The 25,558-nt window shown below is 38.0% G+C and overlaps 2 protein-coding genes across 18 annotated transcripts in view; one reads left to right on the forward strand and one right to left on the reverse strand.

Annotated features, from left to right (window-relative positions):
- METTL8 (methyltransferase 8, methylcytidine) overlaps positions 1–14,063 on the reverse strand; it is a 96,833-nt gene extending 82,770 nt beyond the window's left edge. For 8 of the 10 annotated variants that reach the window (XM_042994693.1, XM_042994692.1, XM_042994690.1 and 5 more), the window contains exons 1-2: positions 1,129–1,174; positions 116–148 (exon numbers count right to left, since the gene is read on the reverse strand). The gene's annotated coding sequence lies outside the window, so the exon portion shown is untranslated. Of the gene's footprint in view, positions 1–115; positions 149–1,128; positions 1,175–2,777; positions 3,018–13,986 lie in introns of those variants that run through there. The other 2 variants (XM_042994696.1, XM_042994684.1) reach the window with 2 other exon arrangements.
- Positions 14,064–14,338: 275 nt separating this feature from the next.
- DCAF17 (DDB1 and CUL4 associated factor 17) overlaps positions 14,339–25,558 on the forward strand; it is a 45,594-nt gene continuing 34,374 nt past the window's right edge. For 5 of the 8 annotated variants that reach the window (XM_042994675.1, XM_042994676.1, XM_042994677.1 and 2 more), the window contains exons 1-6: positions 14,339–14,816; positions 15,222–15,325; positions 17,772–17,862; positions 22,172–22,308; positions 23,641–23,719; positions 24,542–24,631. In XM_042994675.1, coding sequence (XP_042850609.1) covers positions 14,691–14,816; positions 15,222–15,325; positions 17,772–17,862; positions 22,172–22,308; positions 23,641–23,719; positions 24,542–24,631 — 627 coding nt within the window. In that variant the 5' untranslated portion in view covers positions 14,339–14,690. The remainder of the gene's footprint in view (positions 14,817–15,221; positions 15,326–17,771; positions 17,863–22,171; positions 22,309–23,640; positions 23,720–24,541; positions 24,632–25,558) is intronic. The other 3 variants (XM_042994679.1, XM_042994682.1, XM_042994678.1) reach the window with 2 other exon arrangements.

The raw sequence follows: 25,558 nt of genomic DNA on the forward strand, positions 1-25,558 counted from the left end.
TAAAAAAAAAATTAAAAAAAAAAAAGAAACTACCACTTATTGGAATTTAGTATAAGAGGATTCACATTCATCCTAAGAGACTATTAAAGTACTCCTCCTCTTTCTAACTACTCACATTTCTCTGTGAGATCAGCTTTTCTTCACATATCTAAAAGAGAACAACAAATCACCACAGACTCAATACAGAAGCAAACATAAGAATCCAGTGTAACAGGTGAGAGGATTAAGAGGTACAAACTTTCAGTCTTAAAATAAGTTGCAGAGACAAAAAGTACAGTGTAAGAAATATAGCCAATACTATCATAATAACATCACATGGTGACAAACAGTGACTTATCACAGTGAGCACTGAGTAATGTACATATTGTTAAATCAATATGTTGTACATCTGAAACTAATATAACACTATGTGTTAAGTATACTTAAAAAAAAAAAGAATCTGGTCATCTTCTCTTAGAGGCCAGATATTAAGGAGATTTGCAAAAATGTAAAGCTATGCCATTCTTCTCATTAATTTGTTTCTTTTGGAAAACATTTTTAATAAAAATGGTATTCATGCTAATATGTAGTGGGTTTATTACTGTTATTTTAAATGACTTAATAAATATTTGCATTTTTCTTCGGTTTAATTTCTAACATAGTAAACATTGACAGCTATGATCCATACAAATAAAAGCTCTTGGGGGTATAATTTTTCAGTGTCAAGGAGTCCTGAGACCAAACAGTTGGAGAACTGCTGCCTTTTGGCTTAATTTTCTGGGGTGACCAGGAGAATGGCAGGACCACTACTTTTTTTAAAAAAGAGCATGATGGGGGCACCTGGGTGGCTCAGTCAGTTAAGCGTCTGACTTCGGCTCAGGTCATGATCTCACAGTTCATGAGTTCGAGCCCCGCATTGGGCTCTGTGCTGACCGCTTAGAGCCCGGATGGAGCCTGCTTCTGATTCTGTGTCTCCCTCTGTCTCTGCTCCTCCCCTGCTCATGCTCTGTCTCTCTCTCTCCTTCAAAAATAAATAAAAACATTTAAAAAAATTTAAAAAGAGCATGATGGCTTAATTAAGTATTTGACTTATCATTTTGGCAAAGTGAAATGTTGTGATCAGTGGTATAGAAAAACAAGCATACTCACACACTGTCAGGGGAGACTGCATTGAGAAACCTTTTCTGAGGAAACTCTGTCAATACAAATGAAAATTCTTTTTTGTCTAAATTTTTTAATGTTTATTTATTTTTGAGAGAGGAAGAGAGAAAGAGGGAAAGAAGAAGCAAGCACAAGCGGGGAAGGGCATAAAGAAAGGGAGACACAGAACCCGAAGCAGACTCTGCACTGTCAGCATAGAGCCCGATGTGGGGCCTGAACCCACGAATCACAAGATCATGACCTGAGCCGAAGTCAAACATTTAACCGACTGAGCCACCCAGGCGCCCCCATATGAAAATTCTTGAAGAATAAATTTGATGGAAAATTCAATTTCTAGAATTATATCCTAAGAATGTAACCAGAAGAATATATTAAGCATTTGTCACAGCACTGTTGTACATTATCCTGAAAAACTGTACACCATCTAAATAGTCATCTTCAGAAAACTGACTGAATTACTGTATATCCATGTAAGGGAAAATCATGTAGCTACTTAAAAATGTTACTTAGGGACTCCTGGGTGGCTCAGTGGGTTGAGCATCTGGCTCTTGATTTCAGCTCACGTCATGATCTTATGGCTTATGAGATAGAGCCCTGCATCGGGCTCTGTGCTGACTGTGTGGAGCCTGCAAAAATATTGCTTATAAACCTAAATTTACTGATATGGAAAGAAGTCCATGATTTTTTTAGGTGGGGGAAAAAATAGGGTACAAAATCGTACCTTTAGTAAGATCTCATTTTTAAAAATTAATATATATAATAACAAATATACATATGTATAGGAAAAGTCTGGAAGAATTTAGTTTTCTCTGATTGAAACGCTCAAGAAGTTCCTTCTATTTTCTTCTTCACACATCTCAAATGTTCTTTTTCTTTTTAAGTAAACTCAAATAACCTTTATATTCAGGAAACTTATGAAAATATTTTTACAATCGTTATGTATATAAACTCTACACAATATCCACAGGTAGAGGATCCGTGCTTGGGAAGGAAGGAAAAAAAGATGGTATGGGTAGTAGTAATAGTAACACTTGAAAAGTCTCAAAGTCTTTTTTCTAACAGTCACCCATTTACATGAAGGAAAAGATGCCATGGAACCTGTGAGAGCCTTGGTAAGGGGACCCAGACAGGGTGCTGTAGACAGTTGGATCCAGGACCCATTTACCCTAGGGCCATAGAAGTTCAGAGAAAGATCAGTTTGGGGTTTTTTTTGTTTTGTTTTGTTTTGTTTTAATTTTTAACGTTTACTTATTTTTGAGACAGAGAGAGACAGAGCATGAACGGGGGAGGGGCAGAGAGAGAGGGAGACACAGAATCGGAAGCAGGCTCCAGGCTCTGAGCTGTCAGCACAGAGCCCAACGCGGGGCTCGAACTCACGGACCGTGAGATCGTGACCTGAGCTGAAGTCGGACGCTTAACCGACTGAGCCACCCAGGCGCCCCGAAAGATCACTTTTAAAAGACTTCAATTTGTTAGACCACATAAGGCCAACAACTGCAGATGCTCAGACGGTAAGGGCAAAGAATCCAGAAAGAGAAAGAAATTATTGGAAAAGGCAAAGAGTATCAGGAGGAGGTGGAAAACAAATAACCCATGCTAGAAGACCAAACTCCAATTATTAGAAACTTCCTACTCACCAACTACGGCAGGTACTTGCCACATTGCTAAGTGACATTAAGACTGCTCTCTCTTTCCATTTGGTAACTGTGTTTTTGGTGTGCCAGAACCTTTTCATTTATAGTACTTCTTAATCATCAGACAGCAAACACAGATGGCACCAGTCAGGTCTGCCCAGCCTAGCCTTTGAAGCCAGCTCCTGGGAAAGCTTGTGCACCCTCTGCTGGCCAGCTCCACTCCAGGACAAGAGGGTCTGTGTCCTACAGAGACAATTTCACAAATCACAGGGATACACTTTTGTGTTCTCTATATAGCTAATTTCAGCGAAGAGCTTGGAAACCATTTCCTCAAACTGCCACCTGAAGGAAACAATTACAGATGAAAACAATGCCTTCCTTTGTTACACCAAAGAAAAACATCATAAAAACTAAAGTACTGTGAGAAAACATACCATAAAAAGCATGTTAAATTCAAATGATTTCATCTTATTATATAATTAAATAAGTAAAGGCATGCAACACCTAATCTGACTATAAGGCTAATTCATTAGAGTTTTACTCTGGTCGAAAACCTGAGAATTACTATAACAATAATATCTGCATAGGTTTTATAATTTACAAAAAGCTCTCACATTCACTTTTACAACTCATCCTTACAATAATACAATAAGTAAGGGAAGGAGGCAGGACAAGCATCTTTATCACCATTTCACAGATGTGGGAGACGAGGCTCAAAGAGGTTACATGTGTTGCCTCATTCACACAGCTATCAGACTCCATACCCCAAGCAGGCTTCCTGACTCCAAATGCTATGGTCTACTCAGTACACTATTACACCTAAGCTGCTGATCTATAAGGAGTTTTCGATAGAGCTGGTATGTATTTCAGGCAGAGGAGTAAAAAGCCTAAAACCAATGTTTTTATAATACATTACATTTTGTTTCAAAAGTCACCAAAACTTCAGATGCTGAACTCTAAATCTGGGGATTTGTACTGTAGGCAGTGCTTTGTGCTAAAATAACATGAGTTTTTTGTTTTTGTTTTTTTTTTTTTTTGAGAGAGAGAAAGAAAGAGAGAGAGAGAAAGAATGAGTGGAGGAGGGGCAGAGAGAGAGGAAGAGAGAGAATCCCAAGCAGGCTCCTTGATATCAGCAGAGCCTGATGTGGGGCTTGATCTCATGAATCATGAGATCATGACCTGAGCTGAAATCAAAAGCCATATGCTAAACCAACTGAGCCACCCATGCGTAACCAAATACCAGTTTAACAAGGGGAGTGGACATTTTAATAAGAAATCTACTGAAAACCAAATAACATTAACTTCGGAATTTCTATATGTGGCATGTCTATGCCCATAAAGGGTATATCCTACCAGGCTTTGTACCTTCTGCATTCACTTGGTCAATTCTATTTATTTGGTTTGAAACGGGGTGGGAATCCTCAAGTTCTGGTCCTTTCTCTTGAATCTTTACAATCTTAATAATTTCTCCCTTATGAAAAAAGCATTATGGATACTGTTTTGTTGGACACTTCAGCATGCTGAAGAAGATTCAGTGTAATTCAGCTATAAACACATAGATCCCCAAAACGAAAAATCCAAACAAAGTAGTAATGATAAACAGAATCAAACATTATATAGCACTTGCTATGTGCCAGGCATTACTTAAAATGCTTTACTATGTTACTCATTTAGTCCTCCCAAACAGATAAATAAGTGAGGCATAGACAAGTTAAAGTAATTCTAGTTAAGTGGGATACCCTGGTTGGTAAAGCTAGTACGTTTTGAGGCTGAGATCTACACGTAGGCAGGCTGGTAACTGAGTTCATCTTAAGTTTACTTTTAAAATGCAATAGGGGTACCTAGGTGGCTCAGTTGGTTAAGCATCCAACTCTTGATTTTGGCTCAGGCCATGCTCTCATGGTCTGTGAGATTGAGCTCCGTGTCATGCACTGTGCTGGCAGTGAGGAGCCTGCTTGGGATTCTCTGCCTCTCTCTCTCTCTCTCTCTCTCTCTCTCTCTGCCCCTCCCCCACTTGTGTGCGCACGCCCATTGCATTTCAAAAGTAAACTTTTAATTTTGGAATAGTCTAAGATTTACAGAAAAGTTGCAGATAGTACAGAAAGCTCCCATATTCTAACCTAGTTTCCTATATTACTAAAATCTTACACTAGCATGGTAATTTGTTACAATTAATAAGCCAATACTAATACATTACTATAAACCTAAGCCCATACTTTATTCAAATTCCCTTTATCTTCATTCGATGTATTTTTCTCTCATAGAATTCCATCTAGGGCATCATGTTATATTTCGTGATCAGGTCTCCTTAGGCTCCACTTTGGCTCTAATAGTTTCTCAGACTTTCTTTGTTTTTGAAGACCTTGACAATTTTGAGGAATACTGATCAGGTATCTTGTAGAATGTCCCTCAATATTTATGAGATGTTTTCCTCATGATTAGACTGGGGGTTTGGGTTTTAGGGGAAAAAACTACAGAAGTAAAGTGCCATTCTTATCACATCATATCAAGGGTATTCATGATATGAATATGACTTATCAGGGTTAACGTTAACCTTGATCACCTGGCTGAGGCAGTGATTGACAAGTTTCTCCACTGTAAACTTATTCCCTTCCTCCTTTCCATACTGCATTCTTTAACTTTTTTTTTTTCAGTATTTATTTTTGAGAGGAAGAGACAGAGCGTAAGCTGGAAAGGGGCAGACAGAGGGAGACACAGAATCCAAAGCAGGCTCCAGGCTCTAAGCTGTCAGCACAGAGCCTGAAGCGAGGCTCGAACTCAAGAGCTGTGAGATCATGACCTGAGCTGAAGTCGGTCGCTTAACCGACGAGCCACCCAGTGGTCCCTCCATGCTGTATTCTTTAGAAGGAAGTCACTATGTGCAGCCCACACTTAGGGAGTAGCGAGTTATGCTCCACTTCTTTAAGGGCAGAATAGCTACATAAATTATTTGGAATTCTTTTACATGGGAGATTTGTCTCTTCTCCCCCATTTATTTACTCAATCACTTGTTTCTATCAGTATGGATTCAAAGACATTTCTTTTACACTGTGGGTTATAACCCAATACTATTTTATTTATTGCTCAAACTGTTCCTGTTTTGGCTATTAAGAGTTCTTTCTTCTACAGTTTCTTTCTATAGTTGGCTCCTATGTTCTTTTGACATACTCTCATCATTGTGTTTTTGTTTTGGAGCACTTGCCTTATTTTCTGGCACTACAAGATACTGCAGGCTCATGTTGTATATTCGTTAACCCAATCCTAGAATCAGCTACTTCTCCAAAGAGTGTCTGTTTCTTTTATTGGGGAATGGACCAGGTACTGGGTGTGCTCCTTGCTACAAGATTGCTTCTAGGCCCTCTCAATTGACAAAACAAGGAAATATATGTGGGAATACTAAACCTTGTATAAACACGTTTTTATAAATGCTTCTACATGTATCTACCATTATCTATAGCAAGCTAAACTAGAGTTCATACTTTATCAATTAGAGTACAGTGCTTATGAACAGTTCCTACCGCCTTTAGTTTTAGTCTCATTTTCAAGTTACTTGGCTCCTTTCAGTGAGGTTATTAAATACATTTATAATACAATTAGATTCCTTTATCAGGCTGCCCTCCATCCTAAATCCCATTTCCCCTTATTTATTTTTAAAATTTGCATGTGTCAAGGTTTACTCTTTGTGCTGTAGAGCTCTGTGGGTTTTAACAAATGCACAGTGTCATGTATCCACCATTTCAAAACCATGAAATAGTTTCACCACACAAAAAACATCCTCTGTGCTGCCAAATCAACCCTCTTCTCTCCTTAAACTACCTGTTTTGGTTACATTTTCCTAACAGAGAATGTACTAGACATCATTGGTTCTCATCCTTTCCCCTTACAACAACGAGTTGACATTTATAAACTCATGTAACTCTCACTTCAATCCTGAGTATTTCCTCTTAGCAGGTGATTGAATCAAACTCAGAGAGAATACGTGGCTTGGTTAAGATCCCACTAAGTGGTGGTGCTGGAACTACAACTTGTGCCTCTTGACTCCTGGTATAATGCTCTTTCTACTACATAACACGGCTTCCTTGTTGAGACAAGAAGACAGAAGTGATGGTAAGTGATCATATCTTACATTAACAGAAGTCTTTACACTAAAAATACTAAAGTGGAATTGTAGGGGTGCCTGGGTGGTTCAGTTGGTTAAGTGACTGACTTCGGCTCAAGGATCATGAGGTCAAGCCCCACGTCAGGCTCTCTGCTGTCAGTGCAGAGCCCGTTTCAGTTCCTCTATTTCCCTCTCTGTTCCTGCTCCACTCTCATGGTGTGTGCACTGTCTCTCTCAAAAATAAATACATAAACGTTACAAAAAATAAAGTGGAATTGTAGTTCTGGTAATTTGGTGAACTGACACCCCAAAAACCTTTCTGTTATAAAACACTCCCAAAGGCTGAATAAAAACATTAAAAAAGGGGCGCCTGGGTGGCTCAGTCGGTTGAGCATCTGACATTATCAGATTAAAGGGAAAAAATTATATGATTATGTCAGCAGATATAAAGTAGTTGATTAAATTCAACACCCATTCATGATTAAAAATCAAATAAACAAAGGGTGCCTGAGTGGCTCATTAGATTAAGTGTCGGACTCTTGATTTCAGTTCAAGTCTTGATCTCATAGTTGTAGGATCAAGCCCTGAGTAGGGCTCTGAGCTGAGTGTGGAGCCTGCTTATGATACTCTCCCTCTCTCTCTCTCTCTCCCCTACTCCCCTTCTGCCCCTTCGCCCAACTCATGCATGCTGTCTATCTCTCAAAATAAATAAATATTTTTTTTTAAAAATCAAATAAGACTTTTAGCAAATATGGAATGGAAGAGAATTTCATTAATCTGATTAAGAGTAGCTATCAAAAACTTACAATGTTATCCTAATGGTGAACTATTAGAAATATTCTGTTTATAAACATGAATAAAACAAGAATGGCCACCTTCACCAGTTTTATTCATTGTATTAGAAGTCCTGGCCAGCACAGTAAGAAAAGAAAGAGTAATAAATGGTAAGAGTTGAGAAGGAAATAATAAAGCTGTCACAGTTTCCTGAGGACATGATTATCTACATAGAAAAATCCCCCAAATCTTACAAATGACTTTTTTTTTTACAAATGACAATTATTATTGCTAAAGATAAAGTTTGTCAAGGTTGCTAAATAAAAGACCAATATACAAAAAGAAAATTTGCATTTTTATATGCTAGCAAAAATATAGTTAGAAAATCTAATTTAAAAATTTACCATTTATAACACTGACCAAAAATATAATGTACTTAGGAAGTTTAAAATATGCAAATCCCTTATGAAAAAAATTATAAAACTTCATTGAAAGACACTACAGATCTAAATAAATGGAGAGACATATGGTCTTCATAAGTAGGATAATTTGATATGGTAAAGATGTTAGTTCTCTTCAAGTTGATACACAGATTTAATGCTATTCCAATCAAAATTCCAATAAGGTTTTTTTGTGGAACTGAAGCAGATTTAAAAAGGTATTTGAAAATGCTAAAGGCAAAAAAGAAATAAGATACTCCTGAGAAAAAGGAATAAGGTAGAGGATTTGTCCTACCAGCTCTCAGGCCTTACTATAAAAGTGGTCAGGTATTAGCCCAGTAATAGAAATACAACAATGGAACAGAAAACACAGACTAGAAACAGACCTAATTATAAATGTAAACTTGATATACAATGAAGTTAGCACTGCAGATCAACAGTGCTAAATTCAACAGATTAAATTCAACACCCAGTTTGTTTGAGGTTTGAGGAAACCTTCAAAAAAATAGTTCTGGGACAACTGATTTTTCATGTAGGAACAAAAATTAGGAATAATAAATGGGTGTTCATTTAAGCTGCCAAGTTTGTGGTACTTTGCTACACAGCTAGAGAAAAGAAATACATTCTTTAACATGTATACCAGGAGACAGGTTAAAGGATGTCTGTAACAGTACTTTTCTAGGAATAAAAAACTTGAAAGAAACAAAAGCCCAGTCAGTAGAAGATGGATAAATTGTAGTAAATTCATACAATTAAATACTATATAGCAGTAAAAATAAATGAAATGAACTATAGGTACTTTGTCAAGTATAATGTTGAAGAAAAAATAGGTGGGGCGCCTGGCTGGCTCAGTTGGTAGGGCACGTGCGGCTCTTGATCTTGGGATTGTGAGTTCGAGCCTCAGGTTGGGTGTAGAGATTACTTAGAAATAAAAAAATTTTTTAAAGGGAACTTTTTTTTTTGACAGAATGCAGGTGCAGGGGGTGGGGAGTGGCAGAGGGAGGGAAGGAGGGAGGGAAAGAGACAGAGACAGAGACAGAGAGAGAGAGAGAGAGAGAGAGAGAGAAGGAATCTTAAGCAGGTTCCATACCCAGTGTGGAGCCTGACGTGGGCTCAATCTCACAACCATAACACCATTACCTGAGCTGAAATCAAGAGTCGGACGCTTAACAGACTGAGCAACCCAGGCATTTGAGAAATAAAATCTTTAAAAAAAAAAAAAGAGAAAAGAAAAAATAGACAAATTGTAGAAGAGTACACATATATTGTATGATTCAATTTATATATGTTCAAAAACACTTATAAGTTAACAATATTTTATTTATATAAAGAGGAAAGAGGGATCTGGGAACCAGGAGAGGCACCTAGGAGATGTCAAAGTTGCAGGTAATGCTCTAAAGTTTTGTTTTGTTTTTTAAGTAGGCTCCACGTCAGGGTATAAATCATGACCGTGAGATGGAGATCTGAGCTGAGGTCAAGAGTCAGACGCTTTACTGATGGAGCCACCCAGGCACCCCTCTTCTGGGTTTGTTTTTTTTAAGTTGATGATAAATACATGTGCATTCATTTTATATTTTTTATACATTATGCTATGTTATCTATACATGTTCTTTAAATAAAATAATTTTAAAATAAGAATAGTTTATAATCATTACTATCAATCTTTAAACCTAATCTTTCTGGATTTTGTATATGCATGAATGTACTTCATGTTTAAACAAAATGTGAAAATATACAGTGAAAAGGAAACATGAGAACCAAACTTGTGGTCAAAAGCCTCAGTAATTTCAAAATAAATTTCCAAAAGTGATTCTCACCTAAAATACACCAGCTACCTGCTAACTGGCCTATTTCACTCTTGTTGTTAAAGGGAATGTTAGCCTATCACTAGTGATTTTTCCATCACACTATCGTGGTCCCACATGCTCTGACCCCTGCCCCTTCTGGGACCTGATTTTACTTCCTTCTTCCCACATTCCTAACCACAGAACAGAACCTAACATTCTTTAGCATCAGTGTGTAAAAAGCTGATATGTACATTTAATAAAATCTAGGTATTGTTTCATAGACACCACATCATACGTAGTTCCCTGTTTTCCATTTGTTCTGGGGAGTTTGGAGAGGGTTATTGTGGTTCTGCTTTATTATGATTTCACTTGAATCTTTTATTTTCTTCATTGTTAATATCCACTACATTAGGAGTCTTATCAACTCTACTTCCAAGATATATCCTGAATCTGTTCACTTTTTTCCATTTCTCCTGCTACCACGCCAGTCCAAACACTACCATCGCTTACCTGGACCAAGTGAACAGCCTGTTCACTTGCATTCTTATCTCCTCACAGTACATTTTCCACACTATAGCCATAAAGATCTTATTATATCACAAATTAGATCATGTCACTCTCCTTCAAAGCCTCCTTTGGCTTTGATTAAAATCCAAAATTCCTTATGCCTGATATAACTTGGTTCTGGCTTACCTCTCCAAGTTCATCTCCCTCACATGCACTAGAGAGTCACACTGGCCTGACAGTTTTAGAATAAGCCAAGGTTGTTATTGCTTTGGGAACCTTGCATTCAAGAGTTTTCTGCCTGGACTACTCTAACCTCAATTCTTTGCAGACTCACTCATCCTCATCATTCAGGTCTCAGCTCAGAAGTCCAACCTGCAAGAGGCCTTGCCTGACCACTCTAGCTAAAATAAAGCAGGGCTTCCAACCATACCCTACCAAGCACATCACCCTGTTTTGTCTTCTTCACGGCCCTTATCACTACCTGAAATTTCATTTTTGTAATCTATGTATTTATCGTCTAACTCCCTCCACACGTAGAGGCCTTGTCTATCCCATTCACTGTTATACCCTATGCCAAAATAGTTGCCAGCACAAAGTACATGAACATAATTACATGCTGAATGAATGACCTCTTGTGGTTTTGTCTCTGAACAATTTATCTCTGAACAAATGTTCAAGTTTAATAACCTGAGTGCTTTACCATGCTTCTTTAAACAAAGAACATGAACAAAAAGCATTTTATTAACTTCTGAATTCATATCTCTTTGTCTTTAAATATCATGATAGGGGTGCCTGGCTGGCTCAGTTGGTAGAGTATGACTCTTGATCTTAGGATCATGAGTTTGACCCCACATTGAGTGTAGAGATTACTAACAAAATAAATTTAACAAAATATATATTAAAAAACATCGTGGTAAAGATAGCTAAGTATTCTGTTAAAACACATGACACAGATTGAAAAAGAAAAACAAGAAACAAAAAAACAATGTTTGTTCTAGGTCTTAAATTGAGAAGTCATTTTCAAATCCTAAACTAGGGATATCTGTGCATGCCATTTTACCCTCAACAAATGGAAAAAATATCTACCTATAGGTAGAACTGTTGGGGATTCAAGTTTTTAAAAAGTTATTTCTTCTTATGAACACTGTGGTTTCCTACCGATTTAAAGAAAAAAGGAAGACTAAATCTGCATGTATGTTGAAAGTACCTAGTTGCCAATAATAGATTCTATACAATGTCCTTAGAACGGTCAATTTATTCAACATACATATGCATCCTTTGTATACTGCCTAAAATGTGGTTAATGCATATGTATGTCGAATGAACGAATGGACTACTCTAAAAACAGTATGTTGGGGGGCACTCAGTACAGCATGCAACTCTTGATCTTGGGATCCTGAGTTCAAGCCCACACTGGGTGTAGAGCCTATTAAAAAAAAAAGCATAAAAACAATGTGTTGGGAAGACCAACAAACAATAATTCTAATACAGTGCTACAACCAATGTATGCAGAGAAACATGTTAGAAGAACCAAGTCTATACCTGAAGTGAAGGGGTCAGGAAAAGTGTGAGTGGAGGTGTGATACCTGGGATGAGTTACAAGATAAAACAGACAAGAGAAGGAAAGGAAGGGAGTTCCAAAGAAAAGTTGAAAGGCCCATTGGCTTGAGTAAGTGAGCAACATGTCAGAGCCACAAGAGCAAATGTTAAGTAACGATGGACAAGGAAATAAGGCTGAAAGTGTGGGCAAGATGCAGACAGAAGTGCCCTGTACACATTAAGGGATTCAGATTTTGTCCTGTACGGCACCTATTCAGACCCCTAGGAATTTGTACGACTTGATAAAAATCAACAACAAAAACATTTTTTTAAAAAGGATACTCTGGATTATCTGAATGACCCCCTTATAATTGAATACTGTCATAAGATTTCAGTTTACATGTTTGTGTTTAGCATTGCACTGGCAAACAAGTGGTACCATTTGTCACTGGCATAGGTTAATGAGAAAGAAATGGGGACTACTTTGTGTAAATCATGTTGTTTGACAAGTGAAGATCAAATGAAATCATGACACATTGAACAAAGGCAGGCTTTGCCGTGGTTTAAAAAAAGAAAAGAGGTGAAGGCACTGAGTAATTTCAACACAAGTACAATATGGACAGGGCTTTTGTAAAGAAGTTATGCTATGGAGGACAGTGAATATTTGCTTTTGGAGCATATCAGGTCCAACAAAAACTGTCTCATTGGTAACAATGAATAAGTATTCATTTGAATTTATTTGTTTCATAATTGTGCTTCATTTAACTTATAACCGGGAGTTATAGTTGTATAAGATATACAACATAAGGAGTGTATATATAGTTTTATATTTGCATATATTTAACATACTAAAAATATTTTAAGTTAACAATGGAGAATCCTGGGTATCCACTCAGGCTTGAGAAATTCTGCTCTGGGTGATTGGGAGCCACTGAAAGATTTTAATAAGGAAATGACAAATTTGTGCTTTAGAAAAATCACTCTGGCAGCAGGATGGAGAATTCGAATTGAAAGTACTTAAGTAAGGCAGAAAGGAGGGTACTTAATATAATAATGTGATGAAGTGGTGGGGCCCTAAATTACGCAGGGGATATAAAAAGGAGATGGAAAAGAGAATCAAAAGGACTTGGTTGTGGGTGAGAAAGGGAGGGTATCCAGGATGACTGCCCTCTGGGTGACTTGGTGGTGAGATAAAGACAACAGGAAGACAAACAAGTGAGGGTGAAGGGGGATGAGAAAAGAGAGATGATGAATTTAAGTCAGCAATGATTTGAATTTCATTTCATCCAAAGAAAATCCAGTTCTCCTTTCTGGGTCCCAGTTTTCTCAGTGACAGCTGCATTCATGAATTACCAAATTAACTATTATAGTGCGCTCTAAAAATATACAAAGCGCTCCACAGTATGCTGTAAATAAGTCATGAAAAATCAGCAAAAGCTCAAGCCTTGAAGGAAATATTTTAAGTTAACAATAGAGAACCCTGGGTATCCGGGACACAATTTTTACCAAACACTTAAATTGTGACCCAATGCACTCACCCAGTACTGCACTCTTTGCTGTCAGTCAAATGCAATCACTCCCTTGCCCACGTATGAAAGAGAGGTGGCATGTCAAGCCCACGTGGGAGACGCAAAGACACGACCCTTAACGGACTTGCAAAGCAATCCCCGGGGGCACATGTAGTGCGTGATTACGGAAAATGTAGTGTAGGGGGAACTTTGACCCTATAGGCAGGGGTAGGCGACCAAGTTACCTTCTACTTAGAGGAATCAACGTGGAGTATCTTACAGTCCATTAAGAATGTAAACATTTCATATTTTATTAGCAAAAGAAGAGAAAAAAGAGGCGAGAGGAAGGAAAAGGCAGCAATTATCGCAAAACCAGCCTTGTGTCCCCGCAGGCCACAAAAGGAGAGAGTAAGTCAATCCTAGTTTGGTGGGAATGCCAGCATCTTCCACCACTAACTCCTACTACAACAGCATTGTGCTTCTAGACCCGAAATGTTTAACCGTCAACCTCATCCACAACGTCCAACGTGCGACTGAAGGGAAAGCCGCGGGCCGTACCTTTAGCACAGGACACTGCTTTGGAAAGAGGGGGGTGTCTTTCAACACAGCGCCCCTCCCGGCGCTCGGCCAGGGCCTCCTAGAGCGAAAGTCGGGAGCTGAGAGACTCGAGGGTAACCGGGCGGCAAGGTTTACACAGCGAAGCGAGACCAGGAGGCGGCAACACAGCGCCCCTAGGGTTCTGCCCCGCTCGGTACGCAGACCCGGAAAAGGGGGGCGAGCCCCACGGCGCAGCCTCCGCGCTGCCAGAGGAGGAGGGGCTGGGCGGGGTCTCGGCTGGTTGGGGCGGGGCCGGCACCAGAGCTCTCTTCCTGCCGCCTGATGGGAATTGTAGTTCTGGGAAGGAGCCAGGTTCCCTCAAAGGGCTCTGGGAACTACCTCTCCGGGTGAGGAGGGTACGGCTCCGGCAGGCCGCGCGTTGCGGGGGCGTCGCACTGTCCGCAGCCCGGTCCAGACTTGCAGAGTGTTTGAGTGGCAGGCCGGGAGGGGTATCTTTTCCTTTACTCTGCGCTCAGACAGCGCCAACCCCTCCTTCCCTCCCCCCACTGCCGTGCGCTCCCTGCCCGGCTCCCCGCGTCAGCTTTTCCTGGGCCCCTGGATGAGCTGGGGCCTGGAGGTTCGAAGGTAACGGCCGCTGCCTGGCGCGGAAGCGAGGGGCGCGCCCCTCTTCAGCCCAGCAAACCCCGCCCCCGGCCCTTGCCTCCATGGGCCCAACTCAGAAACCCAACGTGTGCCGCCAGCTGAGCCGCCGGGCGCTGGGCTTCTTCTCGCGGGACGCAGGCGTGGTGCAGAGGACGAACCTGGGCATCCTGCGGGTGCTGGTGTGCCAGGTGACCGCCGGCTGCTGGGAATGGGGCCAAGGGCAGAGGGGCGACTGGCGGCTAAGCCTCCTGCTGGGGTGCAGTTTTTACTCGTTAGCGCTTCCTTTTAAGAAGATCACAGGTGATGGACAGGGGTATCCAGGCCCTGAACCTGGGGAATTAGTAAATAGCTATTAATAGAACCACCGTATGCTTTTAGTTTTAAGCTTCTTATGTCTTCCTGCAAACAGTCTTCCTAAAATTTGGTCACACCGCGTAAAACGTTGAGGACAGAGTGAGGGAGAAATGAACATGTTTTAAATAACGTACGTGGAATTACTTTGAAAACTGTAGATTTAATTATCCCACTTAATATTGCTGCAGGGTAGAGACTTATGAGTTATTTCCTAAACCAAAATTCCTTGTGTCTTTCAGGAAAGTACTAAATTTAAGAATGTTTGGACAACTCATTCCAAGTCACCTATAGCCTATGAGAGAGGAAGAATATATTTTGACAATTATCGGTGCTGTGTCAGCAGGTATCTTGGTGAACATTTTTCCTGTAATTCACCTCACTGTTGATCTTGACTCATTTTTATAGAACCACATGCTTTATCAATGTTTAATGAAATAGGAGAATGGAAAAATGAGCCCAAAAGAAGAGTAAGTGGTAAATGGGTATAATTTTAAAATCTTCTTAAACCCAAAGTTAGAGGTTTCATCTTTGCAAGTACCAATTTAAAATGAATTTACTTTATAGTGCAGGCAAAATGATAGGTTGCTCAGAGTATGGTGTAGTGTTTTATTCTGCTTAGAAGATAGCAGAGTCAAGGAAGTCAGGTATCTACTAATTATATGCTGCTTTAGAGAAAAATTTCTTTAAATTAAAAAAAAAATGTTAATGTTTATATTTGAGAGAGATAGAAGGACAGTATGCTAGTGGGGAGGGGCAGAGAGAGAGAGACTGAGACTGAATCTGAAGCAGGCTCCAGGCTCTGAGCTGGCGCGACAGAGCCCCAAGCAGGGCTTGAACTCTCAACACTTGAGATCATAACCTGAGCTGAAGCTGGACGCTTAACTGACTGAGCCACCTACGTGCCCTGGGAAGAAGTTCTATGTTTTGTTTTGGAAGTACGTGCCTTTCTTTGCTTTAAGAGAAAATTTTCGAACATGCTTCAGAGAAAACAGTGTAGTGAACGCCCATGTACTAATTACCTAAATTCAAAGATGATCCAAATTTTGCTGCATTTGCTTATCTACGCCATTGCTCACTTTTCCTTTATCTTTTAACGAAGTGTTTTAAAGCATATTCTAAACACCATGCTTTGCTTCTATAAAAAATATTAGACATTTTCTTTCTCTTAACAGCTTAATTAAGATATAATTCACACACTGGTGCCTAGGTGACTCAGTTGGTTAAGCACCTGACTCTTGATTTTGGCTCAGGTCACATCTCTCAGTTCCTAGATTCGAGCCCCATGTCAGGCTCTGCACTGACAGTGCGGAGACTGCTTGTGATTCTGTCTCCCTCTCTCTTTGCCTCTCTCTCTCAAAAATAAATAAATAAACATTTTTTAAAAGATATAATTCACATACTATACAATTCGCCAATTTAAAGTATACAATTTGATGACATTTAGTTCGTTGAATGTTCATTCAATGATAGGAATTTTGGTGAACCCTTGCGGTTCATATAGGCAGCCAACACTACAGTTGACTTTAGAACATTTTCATCACCTCAAAAAGAAAGTTTATTGCCTTTAGCTATTGCCCCAATACCCACATCATCCTCAGCAACTGCTAGTCTGTTTTCTGTCTCTATAGATTCATCTGTTCTGGACATTTCATATAAATTGAATCACATAGTATGTGTCTTTTGTGATTGGTTTCTTAGTAGATTACCAGTTGATAATAAAAGATATAATTCAAGAACAGCCAGATGGAAGAGTTGCATAGGCAAGTTACATGCGAAAGGGCATGGAATATCCATGCTCTTTGAGCACACTACTCTCCCTGAATGTCCATGTGTTCACCAACCTAGAAGCTTCTCCCTTTGTTAATATATACATTTCAAGGTGCCTGGTGGCTCAGTGGGCTGAGCATCAGACTCCAGCTCAGGTCATGATCTTGCATTCCTGGGTTCAAGCCCCATATCCGGCTCTGTGCTGACAGCTCAGAGCTTGAAGCCTGCTTCAGATTCTGTGTCTCCCCCTCTCTCTGCCCCTCCCCTGCTCGCACTCTGTCTCTCTCTCTCTCTCAAATACAAGCAGTAAAAATATTTTTTTTAAATAGTAGCTTAATTTTAAAGTACATCAGTTAAAAAAAAGGAAAATATCTATGATCATATCTCAGTAGTAATCAGAGAAGTATAAATTAAAAATAAGGGACTATTTTTCACCTAAAAATTGTAGTTTCAATACTGGCAGAGGTATAAACTTGTTCAATTTTTCTGAAAGGCAGTTTGGGAATTAAAAAAAAAAAAACAACACCTTAAAGGTATTTCCTTTTTTAACCTATTAATTTTCATTCTAAAATAAAAGGACTCTTTTTATCTAATTTTCATTTTACAATATTGGAATAACAGTTTTTGAATGCCATGGAATTCAGCAGAGATATTCACTGTAATCATTCAGGGTTAAAGAAAGAAATCAATATGACCCAACTTTGGAAAATAATCTGCAGGTAAGTATATGTATATAAAGAAAAAGCAGAAGAAAATGAACCAAAATGTTAATAATGGTTATTTTTATAATTTTATAGTATTCTAATCTATGTTACTGTATTTTTCAGATTTTTTTCCAGTGAATTTCCTTTTGAATTATGTGATCAGGAAAAAAATGTTAACATTTAGTTAAGAAAAGGAAGACAAAGTAGCAAGTTGTATCTTGGTATTCCAAATCTCTAAATAGAATAAATCACTCAAAGCTGAGCAAACACTGTCTCAATGAATAAGAAGAATAATCATTCATTTTTCTTTTTTCCCAGTGTTGCATCAGAGCCAAGAAAACTTTATGAAATGCCAAAATGTTCCAAATCAGAAAAAATAGAGGATGCTTTATTATGGGAATGCCCAGTGGTAAGATTTATTTTTAGAGTATTTGTTTCTAATGCATTTTTTGCTTGAAAGAACTGATCATTGTTGATATGTAGTATAAAGGAACAAAGCTTTAATATCATAGTGATTCCTGAATCTTGAAAGGAGTCAAGAAGAGAGAGTGTATCCTTTGCTTATTTTTCCTCAGGAAATAACTTATATCTTAAAAAATTATATATTAATATTATGAATGTATTTTAAAATTTTGATGCTATTTATAAATCTTAAAAATTAGAAAAAAGTTATGAACTGATTAAAAGTTTTGCAAGCAATATAAGCTAGTTTAGAGTTATCCTCAGTGTTTAAGAGATCATTCTACTGATTTAAGAGATCATTGTATCAAAATAAGATATTTATTTAGGACAGCAGTTATGTCACATGGCTCTGTGAAAGTAGACTTATAAGTTTCCTCCGTGAATCTTGTTAGGAAAATACTAAGTCAAAAATAAAAAATAAAATAATAAAAGTAATACAAAATAAAATAATAAGATAAGCTCACTCCATCAGACAAACATTGCCCTGATGTGTATTTTTCAGAACCGTGTTTTCATAAATAGCATCTTCTACTTGCTAGAGGAGTTGAGAGAATTGACTTGCACACAAAATAAGTTTGGAATATTCTGAGTTTAAAAGGCTAAACAAGTTTATTTATAGAATTACTTCTCAGAGCCTTTAATAATACTTAACGATAATACTAATGTTCACAGTGATTATCAAACCGTTTTCTGAAACTCTTGATTATAGGACTTCCTTTTTTGAGGTATATTTCTACATATTAGTTTTTCATGGGATCAGTGTTTTAAGAACTGTACTTATGACATACTGTAGCAAATTAATCAGGTTTTTGAATCTGGCTGGTTGTTTTTTAGGAAAAATAGAACTTAAAATATGTGACCAAAAATAATGTTTAAAAGAAAAGAAGCTATCCTTTGAATTTACTATTAAAATTCTCTCTTTTGTCAAAGACTGCTGTTTTTACATAAAATTGTAGTTTTCCGGAGCTGCTGCTTTCTTTTCCCTTAGACACTTACTCTTTTTAATTTTTTTTTTTAACGCTTATTTATTTTTGATACAGAGAGAGACAGAGCATGAATGGGGGAGGGTCAGAAAGAGAGGGAGACACAGAATCCATAACAGGCTCCAGGCTCTGGGCTGTCAGCACAGACCCCGATGCGGGGCTCGAACTCACGGATGGTGAGATCATGACCTGAGCCGAAGTCGGACGCTTACCCAACTGAGCCACCCAGGTGCCCCTACACTTATTCTTTTTAAAAAGAGACACGTTTTTAAAAATCAGAAAGTTTTACATCTGTTTTCTTCCCCAATTTCTTACTGAAAGCTGAAAATAACTGTTGTGCCCCCAATATCTAAAGCCTTTTAATCTGTTTTCATTGGTTGGGGGAGGAAGGTGACAGATTTTTTTTTTTTTTATGTTTATTGATTTATTTTTTAAAGAGACAGCAGGGAAGGGGGCAGGGAGACAGGGAGAGAGAAATTCCCCAGCAGGCTCCTCACTGTCAGCACAGAGCCCCACGTGAGGCTCAATCTCACTTAACCCTTGAGAGCATGACCTGAGCTGCAATCAAGAGTGGGTCGCTCAAACAACTGTGCCACCCACGCACCCCAAGGATGACAGATTTCTTAATTGAGAAAAGTTTTGAAGACACAGTATAAAAACACAAAAAATTTAGAGCAATCCTTGAAAAAATAGAGTTTCTAGTAATCTAATTCCTATTCTCACTTCTCTTTAAACATTTTCTTCTCATTTGAAGTTAAGCAAGATTTTCCATTAAGAAAAACTAAGAAGGTTATCATTTATTGTTGTTAACATATTGATGTGAAACTACATTTAAATTAGCACCCTTTTAGGGGCACCTGGGTGGCTCAGTCAGTTAAGCATCTGACTTGGGCTCAGGTCATGATCTCCCCATTGGTGGATTCGAGCCTCGCATTGGGCTCTGTGCTGACAGCTCAGAGCCTAGAGCCTGCTTCGGATTCTATGTCTCCCTCTCTCTATGCTCCTACCCTGCTTGCATTCTCTCTCTCTCTCAAAAATAATATTAAAAAAAAATTTTTTTTAATTAAAAAAAATAAATTAGCACCCTTTTCTGAGACAATGTGTGAAATGCAACTTTTGGTTTAGGAAAATACCTCAAACCTATTATATATGCTCCTTCCAATTCTTTTTTTTTTAAATCTCCAGGAAGTGAGTGGTGCCTGGGTAGCTCAGTCAGTTGAGCATCCAACTCTTGATTTTAGCTCAGGTCATGTCACAGTTTGTGAGATCAAGCCCTGCACTGTTAGTGCAGAGCCCGCTTGGAATTCTCTCTCTCTGCCTCTCCTGTGTACACACACACACACACACACTCTTCTCTCTCTCTCTCTCAAAATAAATAAACATTAAAAAAATCTCCAGGAGGTGATACTTATGTAAGACACCACAGACTAAAAATGTTTACATCATTGTATGTGATTTTAGTGTAAGACTTCCAGTAGTTAAACTTAAACACACATACACACACAACCAAGAAACAAACACAGAAACTGAAAGGAAAGACAAATCTTTAAAACCATATATAAAATACCTATGCTTTTATTCTTTTCTATTCACTTTTTAGCCAACGCAAATAGTAGATTAATTTTAACTTCCCTATTCTTAACTTTTGTCGTAGAATTTCCTTTTTCTTTTTAATGTTTATTCATTTTTGAGAGCGGGAGAGAGAGAGTGCAAGCCGGAAAGGGGCAAAGAGAGAGGGATTCAGGGGATCTGAAGTGGGCTCTGTGCTAACAGCAGAGAGCCTGACGTGGGGCTCAAACCCACAAACCCTGAGATCATGACCTGAGCTGAAGTGGGAAGCTTAGGAAGCCTAACTGACTGAGCCACCCAGGCGCCCCCCAAGAACTTCCTTTTTATTTTACAAATTAAAGTAGAACTCTTTGCTTCTCTTTCTTTTCCTGCCTTAGATTTCCACCTTGTGGCAGCTGATCAGTGGCAGGTATGCCCAAATAGCCATTACCTCCCTTTTTGGGGGGTAATGCACTAACAACAGAGGGCATCTTTTTTTAAAAAGTTTATTTTATTTATTTTAGAGAGAGAGACCACAGAAGGGGCAGAGAGAGAGGGGGAGAGAGAGAATCTCAAACAGGCTCCACGCTGTCAGTACAGAGCCTGACATGGGGTTCAGTCTCATGAACCATGAGATGACCTGAGCCAAAATCAAGAGTCAGACACTTAACCAACCCAGCCACCAACAGAGGATATCTTTAAAACCAGGTCCATCTTCTGTTTTTCTTTGGCTGCCTTGATTCTGCATTCTAGCTTTTCATTTGGGTTAAGAGTAGAGCTGCAGGGGTGCCTGGGTGGCTCGTCGGTTAAGCGTCCCACTTCGGCTCAGGTCATGATCTCACGGTCCGTGAGTTCGAGCCCCGCGTCAGGCTCTGTGCTGACAGCTCAGAGCCTGGAGCCTGTTTCAGATTCTGTGTCTCCCTCTCTCTCTGACCCTCCCCCGTTCATGCTCTGTCTCTCTCTGTCTCAAAAATAAATAAACGTTAAAAAAAAAAAATTAATTAATAAGAGTAGAGCTGCAGTGAATCATGGAACAATTTGCCCTCTTGCCATTTTGACTTCTGTCAAAAAGACAGTCTTAGAACAAAGAAACATCTATTCTAGCAGATGACTCTTTTTATTGTTTTTTAAATTTTTTAAAATGCTTATTTTTGAGAGAGAGAGACAGAGCACAAGCAGGGAAAGGGCAGAGAGATGGAGACACAGCATCTGAAGCAAGCTGCAGGCTCTAAGCTGTCAGCAGGGCTCGAACTCATGAGCCAGGAGGTCATGACCTGAGCCTAAGTCAGATGCTTAACTGACTGAGCCACCCAGCTGCCCCTTTAGCAGATGACTATTAATTCTTATGGTTTTAAGAACTGTTATTGTTGTTATCATTGTTATCACAACAGCATTGTTAGTAATACTCCTATTGTTATGATGATGATTGGCTTACACTTGTTGAATTACTTAATGATAAATAACAATAAATAATAAATTATTTCAGGTACTGTCTAAGCACTTTATGTGAATAAACTCAATAAGTTAATGATGAAAATAATAACCTACAGTCTTTTCTTTCCTTGTCTTAATTCTCTATTTGTACATTTAGTATTTCCTCTTTGGTTTTACATAGCTATTTCTTTAAGGTTTTAGCTAGTTTCTTTGGACATAGATTACTGCAGATTGTTCATGACCAGCCGGTTTCATTTTTACACCTTGATTTTTATTTATTTATTTTTTTAGGGGGAAATACTTCCCAATCCATCAGATTATAAATCCTCACTCATAGCACTGACTGCACATAATTGGCTATTTCGCATATCAGCAACTACTGGAAAAGTCCTTGAGAAAATATATCTTGCTTCATATTGCAAATTCAGGTATTAAATGTGGCTTTATTACTCAAGATCTTATTTATATATATATACATATGTAAATATAAGCCTATCAAATAAATTTGAGACTTGTGGCCCAGGAAATTTCAAGCTTTTTTTTTTAGTTTACCATTGTATACCTGGATCTCAATTTATAAACCTATTCTATTTTTCTTTCCTCATGAGTACCTTTGAAGGTCTGAGGATAACAGACCTTTTATCATTTATTGTTGTATCACTCTTAAGTAACTAACCTGTAATAGTTGGCAGATATCACCCCCACCCTTTTTTTTTAAGTAGGCTCCATGCCCAACGTGGGGCTTGAACTCACAACCCTGAGATCAAGAGTCACATGCTCTACCAATTGAACCAGCCAGGTACCACCCCTCTCCCGTTTTCATTTCCCATCTTTTTTAAACTTTAAGTGTTTGTTTTTGAGAGAGAGACAGAGACAGAGACAGAGCGCAACCAGGGGAGGGGCAGAAAGAGAGGGAGACACAGAATCCCAATGAAGCAGGCTCCAGGCTCTGAACTGTCAGCCCAGCGCCTGACGCAGGACTCAAACTCATGAACTGTGAGATCATGACCTGAGCAGACACTTAACCCACTGAGTCACCCAGGTGTTCCTAATTTCCCTTCTGCAAATAGTATTTTATATGTAGGTTGTACTTCATGGTTGATTTTCCTGAAGGTTACTCTGTTTCAGTTAAATATCTGCCTAGTACAATCTAAGAAGTATTTTTGTTGTTGTTTGTTTTTAAGCAATCTCTACATCCAATGTGGGGCTTAAGCTCACAACCCTGAGATCAAGTCACATGCTCTTCTGACTGAGCCAGCCAGATGTCCCTAAAAACTGTTATTTTAACTAGTAGTTTTTAAATTTCATATATATATATATACACACACACACACACACACACACACACACACACCTATGGAGGTGTGTGTGTGTGTGTGTGTGTGTGTGTGTGTGTGTATTTGGAGTGAATAATGCATGCAGAATGTGAAAGTAACATTTTTAATGCTTTTTGTAACTTCCATTTTAAAGCAGGAATAGTTTTTTGTTTTCTAAGTTTTGAATACTGTTTGATCAAACACAGAGTTTATTCACTGACACTCTAGAAGGATTAAAGTTAAATATATATATATATGTATTTTTTTTTAAATAGGAGTTATTGCATAAGGATCTAGAGGGAAATTTTAAGTTGTTTTTGTTTTAAAATAAATTACTTTGTTTTATAATTTAAATAACTAAAGAACTATTTAGAAAATACTATTATATTTTGATTATAAGGAAACTGACCCCAATGAATAACCTTCTCCTCATTCTTTTATAAGATATTTGAGCTGGGACACTCCTCAAGAAGTCATTGCAGTCAAGTCAGCTCAAAACAAATGTTCAGCATTGGCCCGGCAGGTAGACATCTTTAAGTATCAATAAATAAATCTTAAGCATTAATGGAATGGAGAAATTGTCTGCAAATTTGTTGTGAAAGAACTAATGATCTTTGATTTCTGAAAAATGGTATAAAAGTTGTTTATCACGAGTTTAAGAAATACCCTTTAAGCCACTCTGGAGAAGTACAACAGATTATTTTACATTCCATAGTGGAAAGAAATTGAACCTTGTTCTTCAAAGTGAGGGAGCTATCTTTTCCAAACAGAAAAATCATTCAAGCTTTAACTGTTGATAATTTCTTCTCATCTCACGTAGACATGTCAGCGTAATGCTACTTTCAGGTGATACAACCATAACTATGTGTCTTTTGATTAAGGTCTTTATTATTAGAACTCCAACTTACAATATAACTTATACTATATTAATATACCATAATATATGTATAATAATAACAATTTAATTATATGGTATATGGTAGATATTATAAATATATATTTATGCTGTAATTGTAATATGGAAAGTGTATTTTGTTATGCAGTAGATAAAATGTTTTTGTACAGTATGTAAAATATGTTTCATTGTTAAATGTTTACTGTTAGGTTTACTTTTATAGATTTTTGTGTGTATGTGCATGTGTGTTGAAGGGCTAAAGGTTTAATGGACTTATTTTGAACACATATGCCTTCCTGTTTAAGTAACTTTGCAATGTAGACGGAGGTTTTCATGAATTGAAAACATCCACATAACTGTATGCTAGGATAGATGGATGTTTTCAACTCATGAAAACAGTGTTTCTGAAGTTCTTTTGAGAGCTGCCTATAATTTAATCTTTCCTTGTAGGCAGGCATTCAACAGCCTATTTTGCTGTACCTTGCAGTGTTCCATGTTTTACCTTTTTCACTCATAGGGATTCTGGAGATCAGCAAGAAGGTAAGAACTTACTTCTGATTTAATTGCAATATTAACTTTTTTATAAAAGATCGGATGCCATTGGTTAATTATTTGTTTTATTAAGTCATTTGATTGCAAGTGTTCCCCTAATTATAAAAAGCTTTCTGATCTAGCTTGTTTCATATCAAAACACATGAGAATGTTTCATTTAGGAAGAAAGTCTAATCATTCCTTCCTCTTTCTACATGTTTTTATGCCATTCAAGTGCATAGTGTTGAATTACCTTTGGTGTCATTAACAAACCACTACTTTACAAAATTATGAAATGAGGAAGGTGGTTTTTTGCAGAGGGATATTCCAAAGCTCATTTAAAATGACCATTAGGAAGGTGAAAAGCTAAACAAAAAGCCTCATTTTAATTGCAAGGTATAGATCTAAAACTTGTTTTATGATACAGAAACAGCCTTATAAATTAAATATGTGAGTTTTCCAACTCATTCAGTTTTAGGTTTTATTCTTGTCATTGTTCTTGATTTATAGGCCATGATATGGGAGGAAAGAAAGGACATACTTCCTTTGAGTAAAAGAATCAATAGCTACTTTCCATTTAAAAATTGTTACTTAGTCTGGGGGGATAGTTATTTATTCGTCTATTCTACTAGTCTTTAATTAAGTATTACTGAAGCAGATCTTCAGAGTCCGCTAATAGTCATTAGCAAATAAGATGAACATGTTAAAAAATTTTTGTAAAAGCATAGTATACTAAACTACATAAAGGCAAATGAATAGTATCATTACTTGTTCATTCTTGGCTTTGTGCCAGGCACTTTGAGTAGTTTACAACTTTGTAATGTATGATGTATTCCACTAGGAAATTAACCAAATCCTAAGTGAATGCAGAAACTGGAATTAGAAAGTAGAGTTGACTCCAAAGTATGAACCAAATTTTAAAATAGAGTGGCTACT

The sequence above is a fragment of the Panthera tigris genome, chromosome C1, assembly GCF_018350195.1.
Source record: "Panthera tigris isolate Pti1 chromosome C1, P.tigris_Pti1_mat1.1, whole genome shotgun sequence".
NCBI lineage: Eukaryota > Metazoa > Chordata > Mammalia > Carnivora > Felidae > Panthera > Panthera tigris.